General features: G+C 36.2%; 1 protein-coding gene across 1 annotated transcript; it reads left to right on the top strand.

Annotated features, from left to right (window-relative positions):
- The first annotated feature begins 2,449 nt into the window (after positions 1-2,449).
- On the top strand, positions 2,450-10,818 carry LOC140880822 (mediator of RNA polymerase II transcription subunit 33A-like). The gene is made up of 12 exons (XM_073285627.1): positions 2,450-2,847; positions 3,180-3,290; positions 3,691-4,038; positions 4,154-4,470; positions 4,540-4,631; positions 5,134-5,494; positions 6,016-6,226; positions 6,924-7,038; positions 7,259-7,420; positions 7,810-8,473; positions 9,049-9,255; positions 9,499-10,818. The coding sequence occupies exons 1-12, from the start codon at positions 2,576-2,578 to the stop codon at positions 10,620-10,622; spliced, it is 3,984 nt and encodes a 1,327-aa protein (XP_073141728.1). The 5' UTR covers positions 2,450-2,575; the 3' UTR covers positions 10,623-10,818.
- Positions 10,819-11,322: the final 504 nt, after the last annotated feature.

Genomic DNA, 11,322 nt, shown 5'->3' with positions numbered 1-11,322 from the left:
CAAGGTACAATTCTCTTCACCACCTATTATGAACCTCACTTCAAAAAAAAAAACTAAAACTTTGTTGCCTCACATTTCTTACTTGATGTTGCCCACCGTATTAATATTTCGCGGCAAGTGCCCCAAAAGTCAAAAAAATGTCTGAGGATGCATCTAAGCCAAGCAAGAAAATAACAGAAAGAGGTTTCATCTCAAACAGGTTTCCCAAATTTCATTTCATTATTTTCTTGCCTATTGTCACCAATTGTAATGTTGTAAAAAAACAAGTGATCTTTGCTCATATTTATTTACTTATATATATCATTTTGTACTGTAACTTCTCAAAATCATTTCATGAAAAAATAAATAAATTTGATTAAAGTCATTTTTAACATTTCTATACAATTTCAGTTTCGCTGTACAAGTTTATAATGGATTAAAAACATCTATCACCTCTGAATTTATCATTATTTTTATTGTTATATGCTATATACGTTAACATGCATTTCATTTTTCTTTATTTTTCATCTCATCGATAATATGTCATCAGATGTTAAAAGAGTACGAGTTAAATATAACTTTTGAAACATAGCCAAAATATAACAATAGGGGAGGGCTGCCAATTTGTGTCGTGCATGAGAGTTGTGTATAATTACGTATAGTCCATATTATATAACTTTCAATTAGTCTGACTCTGTTTGCCTATTGAAATCTTCATCACGATCACATAATCACTCAATATGTGTGAAATTTTGGTCAAAATAATGGTACAACATAGAAAATTGATTGTCATAAATGTCGGAAAAATCATATCAGCAAGACTTCACACAAGAATGTTACCCGATGATTTTCCATTCCAATTTTTCCTCCATAAATTTGTTTTGGAAATCAAGTGATTTTCTACTCGTGGAAAAAAATTCAAAAAATTTTACTTTTAATTTGGCACGGTTTTTCCTGGAGTCGAACATATTCTTTAAATATCTGAGAATTTAAAATGTTAGGGTTATGGATTTGGTTCCCCCCTCCCCCAACCCTTCTTTTGGCTTTGCTTAAAGATGTTACCTTCTGCTTATTTATGATGTCAAGTTTTGATCCTAACCATGCTTCTTGTTCTTTCTGACCAAACTTTAAGGTTCTTATATTTATAATGCATCGGTTCATTTGTAAAAGCACTTGGTGTATTTCTGAAATATATTTGAAGGAAATTGTAAGAAGGTAGCATTATTTTCGAATACCATAGATATCGATCTTTACGCAAAGATACTTATTTTATCATGGCATAGTTACAGGTTAAATTTGGTCTTAAATGGTGTTTAAGATTGGGCTTTGTCTCACTTGTTTTGGTGTATCCATTTTTTTTCTATATTATTTGTCTCAATGTTGTTCCTAAATTATAGCTCCTCAATAGACAAGTCATGAGTTAATGAAAGGATTGCATTGCAAAAAACATAGTCCCGATGTTCATAATTATTATTTTTTGTATTTTGATAATAATTAGTTTGATGTTGTAAAAGCCAACTTCTTATAATGAATTAGTATGAAGATGATTCAGTGGGCAGTACAACTGTTATAAATAAATAAATAAAAAAAGAATTCATTTTATTTTGAACACCCTGATAATAAAAAACAAGATGTGTTTTGTTTAAAATTTGTTTTCTGCAGGTTTTATCAAATTTAAATTATTTCTATTTAAATTACCACTTGCATTAAGAACATTCACTGATATTCATTCCACACCTGTTAATATCTTGATCTATTTTGCTCTAAAGATTTATTCCTTAGAGAATTTACTGTTATGATTTTATAGGGTTTAGCTAAATATGTGGACTGGAGTGCAAGCTTGTTGGAAGATGACGCTAGAAGAAAGTTGAAGAATGCTGAGCTTCAGGGAAAAAAGCTCAGTTAAGAATGTGGACTAACTATGTTCCCCCTGCATCGAACTCGACGGCCATTCATGACAAAAACTTTACAAGAAAGCAAATCAGTCCTGCTTTTGATAGCATTAAACCATTTTTCCGGCCCTTTTTGCAGATACTTAGTTTCGAACTTATGTGGGTCATTGAAGTTGTGAGTGAGTTTTGATATTAGTGATTTTAATGAATGATTCTTTCAGAATTTTTTTTTTAGTTTCGTCACATTTCTTTTATATATATATATTTTTCACGTGCAGCGCACGTGTTTTTTTCCTAGTATATATATATATAATAAAATTTTTATTATAAATTTTAATCATGTATAATTAATTTATTTGAAATTAACAAATAACATAAAATCATAAATATTTTTTTTGAACTCAAAATCATAAATATTTGTAAGTATATTTTAAGTATTAAATAATTTTATAGTATTTTTTGCTTCAACAGCTTTTAAACAGAGATAAGTTAATTAATTAAGGATCCGACATTTGACTAGTACATATATTCATTGTCTTCTAGAAGGACGGTGACTGTGTTCATTTGGGGTGCTGCAGGCTTGCAGCTGCTCTCATTGCAAGCGCGCTCTGTGCTCCAACACAATAATAATAATAATAATAATAATAATAAATTAAAAAAGGTCAGATCTCCTCTCCGGAGGTGTTGAAACCCAGAGAGTTCGCATGACGGCGGCGGCGCAGAGGACATGGGATTGCGTCTTGGACTTGACCAAGGCGGCTCAGGAGAGGGGCACGGACCCATTGATATGGGCCATGCACCTGTCTTCCACCCTTAACGCCGCCGGTGCCTCCATGCCCTCTATCGAGCTGGCGGAGCTCCTCGTCTCTCACATTTGCTGGTCAAACAACGTCCCCATAGCATGGAAGTTCCTCGACAAGGCCTTAACTGTCACTGCTGTGCCTCCCATGCTGGTTCTCGCCCTTCTCTCCACTAGGTATGCTTTAATCTCGTTGATTGTTCCCCACACCCGTAAAATTATATGATTCTTTATACTGCCCTATACCTCTTTCGTGTATGCCTCGCACTCACATGAATGCGTGTTCACACCATGGTTAAATGCATAATTGGGCTTAATTTTCTTGTCTTTGTTTGGTTATCATACACAATGGATGATTGCCTCGTGCAGAAAAGGCGTGCGTGCTGTTCTTAACAAAGTCTATAGTCATGCGCTCTGACCGTGTGCTACGAACATAGAAACACGAATCAACCTAATGTTTTCCATCTATTTTATGCAATATTTGTGATGATCGCCCTCTTTTCATGCAGGGTAATTCCGGGTAGGAGGCGGCATCCAGTCGCATATAGATTGTATATGGAGCTTCTTAAAAGATATTCTTTTTCGCTGCGGTCTCTAATTAATGGTCCCAATTATCACAAGTATGAATCTGTTGCTCTTCCCTTTATCTTCTACCCTTTTCTCGCTTTAAGTTCTCTCTCCTAGGGTCTTGATTTTCTGGATATTTGAGCTTTGTGAATTGTAACACAGTGTCAGACAGTTCTCATGTTTTGTATGTTCCTTTACTGAACGGTGTTATGTTTGTGTAAAGAAAATAATCATGTTTTTATGATGGATTTTCATGTAAAAATTATCGTCTGGAATGGGTGGTGATTGCATGGCATTTTACCAAATGTAATTGCACAATTACTTCTTGTTCTGGACATTTGATAAAACAATTGGGGGTTTTTTCGTTTCAATTATTTGGTATTGCTCTATAAGATACCACAACACTTTTAGTTTTATTTATAAAAATAACATGAATGCAATATCCAATTTCAGGGTTATGGCATCCATAAATGAGGTTCTCCAATTTTATCAGATGTTTGGAGGGCAATCCTCTGAACCAGGGCTGCTTGTCGTTGAGTTTATATTTGCACTTGTATGGGAGCTGCTTGATGCGTCTCTTGATGACGAAGGTCTGTTAGAACTCACGCCTGAAAAGAAATCTAGGTGGCCAACCAGGAGTCAAGATATGGAAATAGACTATGTTGATAGCTTTGATGGGAAGAGAAGGGAAACTCAGGCAGCATTAAGTAAAACTAATACTGTTATGGCTGTTGAAATAATTGCTGACTTTTTCCGGAACAAAGTGACTTCCCAGATCCTTTTCTTGGCTCGTCGAAACATGTATCTGCTTCTTTTTGCATTCTATGATGACATTTCATTTCCCTGTGCCAAAGAAATTTGAGGTGTGGGACTGTTGATGTTTTTATAAAGCATGCATTCATCTGTTTTCTTTTAGGCCAATGCATTGGGGATGCTTCATTCAACATTTGAGACTGCTTGCTGCAAATTCAATGTCTTTAAGAAATTCAAAGATTATCTCTCCAGAGTCACTCTTGCAGTTAACATCTGATACACGTCAAATCTTGCTTCGTGAATGCCGAACAAACTCACGACAACAATTTCACACGGTTATGGCTAGGTCACCTTTGTGTTCTGCTAGCCTATCTCATGGTACTGTTCAATCAGAACAGTGGCTTCCAATAGACCTTTATTTAGAAAATGCAATGGATGGACTTCAAGTGTTGACAACTAGTGCTGCTGAAACTCTTGCAGGTACATATTTCAAATCACGTTCTAAACCTATCTACATCAGTATGGATCTGTTGACGTTTGGTGTGACAGGTTTAGTCAAGTCTCTCCAGGCCGTGAATCAGACCACTTGGCAGGATACGTTTCTGGGTTTATGGGTTGCGGCTTTACGGCTTGTTCAGAGAGTAAGAGTTTACCGAAAATAGATGAAACATACAATTGTTCGAATATGGAGTTTGTCTATTTGTCTTTTGTTTATCTGCTCCAGTCCAGTAAAACTCTGTTGAATGTTTAATGTGCTAGAAATTTTTAGATCACTGATCCCAGATTGTTTCTGTATTGCACAAAATGGCAGATACTTATTCAATATTTATAGTGTTATCTACTCTGATTTTGTCTGCAAGCTAGACAATATTTTGAAATAAATTATGATTTCCCGCCAAGTCTTGGGCAAATACTCGAGATTCTATTTTAGTCTGTGAAGTAGTTGTCGTCATCGTTTGTTTTTCCCCTAGCAAATAATATTGTTAATTGATTTGTATACTATCTGAAGACGTTGTTTGAAGTTTCTTGGAAATTTACCTTTTAACTAAAGTAATTGTAATTCATTGAAATTGACTCAATTTGTGTGAGCTTTGCTCTAGAAATTGTTTTGTACTTTGACATATTTCCTTTGGATCTTTTCAGGAGAGGAATCCAAGTGAGGGTCCTGTTCCTCGCCTTGACACTTGTACGTGCATGCTATTGTCTGTCGTGGTACTTGCAGTTGTCCATATAATTAAAGAGGATGAGATTATATTGGTTAGTGAGACTCAGCAAAGATCTGACAATACAAAAAAAGAAGTACCGCCAGTGGGAAAGTATCATCAAGACTTGGTTTCCAGCCTTCAACGGTTGGATGATTTTGAAGGATTGTTGAGTCCTCCACCACTTATTAGTTCACTGGCTAATCATGCTGCTGCAAAAGCATTTGTGTTCCTTTCTGGCCTAACAGTTGACAGTGCAAACGTTGATTGCATTAACTTTAATGACATTCCCTTGAATTGTCGTGAGTAATTTTTATTTGATCAACTCTTTCGTTATTTTATTAACTTCTTAAGTTAGAAGCATTGTACCATAAACTTGAACCTTACTTTTTGAATTTTTTTTATATTTGTAAACGGATAATTTTTTGTTTTTTGTTTTTAATTCATTAATTCTTGTGTTTCCTATCAACTGACATAATTGAAATTGGATGAGATTATTGTGTGAGATTGATTTTACTTTTAGGAGCCTGTAAATGAGTGATACTTCATCAGTTCTCGCTAAGTGACCATTTTTTTCTTGCTTTTAAGCTGATAAAATGAAAGTAGTTACTCTCTCTTCTCTCCTTGCTATGCTCGTCCTTGTGTCCTTATATTCCTTGTACTTTTAATCCATTCAAGATGAGAAAAGGTCTTGGAGAGCGTGAGGGATCTGTGGTGAAATGATGTACTTTATATCATTTTAGTTTTCATACCTCCTAGTTAATGTTTGTCATGTATACCATTGGTCCATTGATTTTCCTTCAATTCCCCATGATCATTGCAGCTGGGGACCTTCGGCATCTCATTGTTGAGTCTTGCATTGCTAGAAATGTTTTGGACACATCGGCATATCTGTGGCCTGGATATGTAAAAGGTGCTTGCAACCAAAGTCCTCGAAGTGTTGCTGGTCAAGTGCCTTCTTGGTCCTCATTAATGAAAGGCTCACCTTTAACTCCTATTATGGTAAACACATTGGTATCAACTCCTGCTACGAGGTTAGATGGCATTTTTAAAAAAAATTTGTTCTTTAATTTGGGGTCCAAAATAACCTCAGAAGCGTTAGGCTCTTGTAGTTTCTAGTTTCAGCCAGATCTACTTGGTTAGACCATGGGCACATCATGACCCTTTTTCGATGAAAGTTGAAATTTATAGAATAAGGAGTCAAACAAGAAAGCGTTAGAAGATAGAAGGGGACTAAGAGAAATCTATATAAATATGGCTGTGGCCACTCTATTTGTTGCTTATGTTCTTTTTGGGTTGTTTCGGTTGGGGGAAGGGAAAATGAATTGGTAATGCACACAAATAGTACAATTTGCTGAGGCCACCAAATTCATTGCATGCTATCAATTTAGCCCAGGGTTGTCAGCCGACTCAGCCTGTCAGATCTCTGGTAAATGTTTCCCAGGAATCAAAATCTGGATGAAATAGCATTCAGTATAACCCTGAACTTTATTCTTTTATTATGGTAGTACGACATTACTGTCTCGGCAGTTGAACGATATCCCCTTTTTCGAACTTCACCATTGATAAGGCCACTTAATTAGACTTTCTACATTACCTAGTTCCAGTAGATTAAGTTAACTGAAATCAAGCTTGTGGTTTATATAAGTTAAAGTAGTGGTACTAGATTTTCCTTTTTTATATATTCCAGTGGAAACTCAACTGATTTTGGGCTATTGGATTTTATGGAAGCTTAGTAGAGCTTGAGAGATTGTACGAGATTGCTGTCAGCAGTTCAGATGACCAGAAGATTTCTGCTGCAAAAATATTCTGTGGTGCTTCCCTTAGTCGAGGTTGGAACGTACAGGTGATGGATTTCAAAGTTTTTGCTAAATTTGAACATATGTTTGTGCCGATGGCATTAGTCTTGCTTGGATGATTCCATTATATTACAATCAACAAATGGACAATGAGTCAATAACCTAGGCCAAGAAAAGGAGATCAATGAGACAAGATATTCTTACATGTTTTTGTTCACAACTTTATGCACTTACTTTTAACTTCACTTTATTCCACAATATTTACAGGAGCATACTGCCATTTTCATCACCAGATTGCTTTCACCTGCTGCTCCTACAGATTTTTCTGGAAATGAGAGCCATTTGATAAGCTATGCTCCATTTCTGAACATTCTTCTTGTTGGAATATCTTCTATCGATAGCGTCCAGATATTTTCCTTGCACGGCTTGGTAGGTCCAGTTCCATTTGTTAACACTGCCTCTGCATACTTAATTTTCATTTCATATCCGACAAATTCAAAACCATGAAACTTTACCATATGAACTCAACCCTTTTTTTGTCACATAAAGAATAGAGTTGGGGCTGCTATTAAAGAACCTTAGCACCTGTTTAATAACTGCATTCTTATAACATTGCAACTGTTGTTGTGTTTTCTTTAACTCAGACATTAGAATAAATATTGAATAGGATATAGGTTCGATACAGTAACCTTACTGAAAGGAAAGGAAAGGCAAGGAACTGGCGATTTGGTTCAGGTTCATTGGGAACACATTAAACGGAAATTTATATTTTAAGCACTTGTGCCCTTAAAAACAAATATATCTCAACTTTCTCACAGGCTCCCCAGCTCGCTGCTGCATTAATGCCAATCTGCGAGGTCTTTGGTTCATATGCACCCAATATGTTGTGGACTCCAAATCCGGGCGAGGAAATTTCTTCCCATGCTGTATTTTCAAATGCATTTGCTCTGCTGTTGAGGTTGTGGAGATTTGATAGACCACCTCTGGATCATGTGATGGGAGATTTCACCCCAGTCAGATCCCATTTAACTCCTGAATATCTCTTATTGGTGCGCAATTCCCAGTTAGCATCATCGGAAAATTCATCAAATAATCATAATAAAATCAGTGGACTGTCAAGATTGTCATGTCCATTTTTGGCCGAGCCCATAGTCATGGATTCTTTTCCAAAATTAAAGCGTTGGTACAGGAAGCATCAGGAATGTATTGCTTCAATTCTTTCTGCTCTGGTTCCCGGAAATTATGTTCATCAGATTGCTCAGGCTCTCTTAAACATGATGTTTAGAAAAATGTACAGAGGTGTTCAGCCGCTGACTCCTTCAACTTCTGGAAATAGCAGCTCATCTGCATCTGGAACTGATGATGCTTCTTTTTGTCTTAAATTACCTGGTTGGGATATTCTTGAGGCAGTTCCTTTTGTACTTGATGCCGCCCTTACTGCTTGTGCCCATGGGCAACTGTCACCGCGTGACCTGACCACTGGTATGCAAAGATGCTTATGATTTAAATAATATTTGCTTTTTTTTGTTCTTTGTTAAAGATATATGTCGACATCTGAAAACATACTATTGTCTGCTTATCAACCCATCTACTTGCACGTGAAATGACATTTGCTTTCCTCACATGGATTTGTTTTTGTACCTCATGAAGATATAAATAAACAGGATCTCGTTGGCATGTCTATGTTTTTATTTTTTTATTTTTATACATAAATGTATTCTTTTTTAGTTGAGAGATTGGCTGCTTCTGAACATTTGTGTACCCTCTATATTACTCTTATTTGATGTAACTGAATATAATGTGATTTTGGTGGGCTTAATAATAAGTGGATGAATCCGGAGTCTGATTTGATTTATTTTCTGGTAGCAAAATTTGTTTGTCTTTTCCAGAGGAACAAATTATGCAATATTTATAGAAGCTTCATATAATATATCTCTTGGAAACTGAATGCCTGTACCTTTATGGTCACTTACTTATGGTTATGATGTTACTTGTTCTTATCCAAATTATTGGTTTGTTTTTGGTATGTTGAACAAACTGTCATGTATCCATATCAGGGCTTAAAGATCTTGCTGATTTTCTTCCCGCTTCTTTGGCGACAATCGTAAGTTACTTTTCAGCCGAAGTGACTCGGGGTCTTTGGAAACCTGCTTTCATGAATGGATCAGACTGGCCGAGCCCTGCTGCGAATTTATCCATAATTGAAGAACGGATAAACAGAACTTTAGCTGCTACTGGAGTTAATGTCCCATGTCTTTCTGTAGGTGCGTCATTATTTTTTTGCAAATTTTAAATCCTTAAAGAAAGTTTCCTTGTGCATTTCTGCTGCACATGATTTTGAGACATACTTTTGCTGCTGTTTGAATTCTTCATTTGTGCGATAAAGTTTGCTTTCCCACCCAATTTCCCTCTTAATTTCTCCTTTTTGCGGAGGAGATTCTCTCTCTAATGGAATGATGATTCTTCTTTTTTCATTAAACATGATGCTGACTAGAATTTTTCTCTAGGAGGAAGCTCACCAGCGACTATTCCATTACCCCTGGCAGCACTTGTTAGCCTCACGATAACATATAAACTTGATAAATCAACGGATCGTTTTCTAAACTTGGTCGGCCCAGCCTTGAACAATCTAGGCATATGCTGCCCCTGGCCATGTATGTCAATAATAGCGGCTTTATGGACTCAAAAAGTAAAGCGTTGGGCTGACTTTCTCGTCTTCTCAGCCTCACAAGCTGTGTTCCACCACAATAGTGATGCTGCAGTTCAACTCCTAAAAGTCTGCTTCACAACTGCAGTTGGACTAAAGTCTTCATCTGTGGTGAGCAATGGTGGGGTTGGTGCTCTTCTGGGCCATGGCTTTGGTTCCCATGTCATTGGTGGCTTATCTGCTGTTGCCCCTGGATTACTCTACTTACGAGTTCATCCAGCAGTACGAAATGTTATGTTTATGACCGAAGAAATTGTATGTATTCTGGTGCACACAGTCGGAGACATCGCGAATAGTGGGGTCCCTGCAGAGAAAATGGAGGATCTGAAAAAAACCAAATACAGTACGAAATACGGCCAGGTATCTCTTGCTTCTGCAATGATCCAGATTAAGATCGCAGCTTCCCTGGCTGCTTCTTTGGTTTGGATTACAGGTGGTCTAAATTTGGTTCAATTGTTGATAAAAGAAACTCTTCCTTCTTGGTTGATATCATCAATCCACTCGTCCGAAAAGAGTGACAAGGAACCAGGAGGAGTGGTTGCGATGATGTGTGGTTACGCTCTTGCGTACTTCACTTTATTCATTGGAACATTTGCTTGGGGTGTGGATTTGGCATCCCCTGCATCTAAGCGACGACCCAAGGTTCTTGAAAAACACTTGGAGTTCCTAGCAAGTGCCCTGGATGGTAAAATATCCGTTGGCTGTAACAAAGCAACGTGGAGGGCATATGTAACAGGATTCATAAGTTTGATGGTGTGCTGTACCCCTGCTTGGATGCTGGAAATTGATGTGGACGTTTTGAAGAGAGTTAGTATGGGACTTAAACAGTGGAAAGAGGAAGAACTGGCTGTGGCCCTTCTGGCGATTAGCGGGCCTCGTGCTATGGCTGCCGCTGCTGAGATGATCATAGAAACTGGATTCTGAAATCTGATAGAAAAATTATTTCATCTGGGTCTTTTTCATTCCAGAGACCTCGTGTAGTTTAGGTAGCATCCATCCTATTGATCACGTATGGCATCGAGTCTAGGGGTTTTTTTAATTAAAATATTATAAGAAATTTATTTTTTTTATTTATACTAGAAAAATGCACGTGCAACAAGCAGTTAATCTTATAAATAAAAATGAAAATTATAGTAATCATTTATATTACTCTAACTTGGAAAATTTCATATGTTTTCACATTTTTTTTAAAATTTAAACTACGTTATATTTTGTTGTATCATTTTATTTTTTTATATGTCTTCCTCTCCTTAGCGAATAAAAATATTTTCTCATTTTATTGAATTTCAATGGTTTTATTTTCTTGATCATCAATGATTCACATCCTTTTATAATTTTAATTTTTGGTAATTTCATTGATTTTTTTTTTTGCTGATGTGATCTTAATTGTTGTAAGGTTTATCTCTTGTTATTTGTTACAATTGGTTCACGAAGCCCTCACAAATTAATAGTTTTCTAATTCTTGAATGATAAATAATAATATCTCATTATTGTTACGCAGTGTTTGGTTCAATTGATAGGATTATTGAATGATTATTAAAAAAATGATAAAAAACATGATAAATAAGGATTGGTAATTTGTGTTGAAAATAATATTGTGTTTGGTTTGATTTTTAGGAATAAG

Source organism: Henckelia pumila, chromosome 2, assembly GCF_033568475.1.
Source record: "Henckelia pumila isolate YLH828 chromosome 2, ASM3356847v2, whole genome shotgun sequence".
Lineage (NCBI taxonomy): Eukaryota > Viridiplantae > Streptophyta > Magnoliopsida > Lamiales > Gesneriaceae > Henckelia > Henckelia pumila.
Note: the sequence above shows the minus strand (reverse complement) of the source record. Positions and strands in the feature narration are given on the sequence as shown.

What these genes read in the sequence shown, in the direction of transcription:
- LOC140880822 (XM_073285627.1), top strand. Translation starts at nt 2,576, where the DNA reads ATGACGGCGGCGGCGCAGAGGACATGGGATTGCGTCTTGGACTTGACC. An exon ending in GTATCAACTCCTGCTACGAG is followed by an intron (nt 6,227 to 6,923) that starts GTTAGATGGCAT and finishes ATTTTATGGAAG; the next exon opens with CTTAGTAGAGCTTGAGAGAT. An exon ending in TATTTTCCTTGCACGGCTTG is followed by an intron (nt 7,421 to 7,809) that starts GTAGGTCCAGTT and finishes ACTTTCTCACAG; the next exon opens with GCTCCCCAGCTCGCTGCTGC.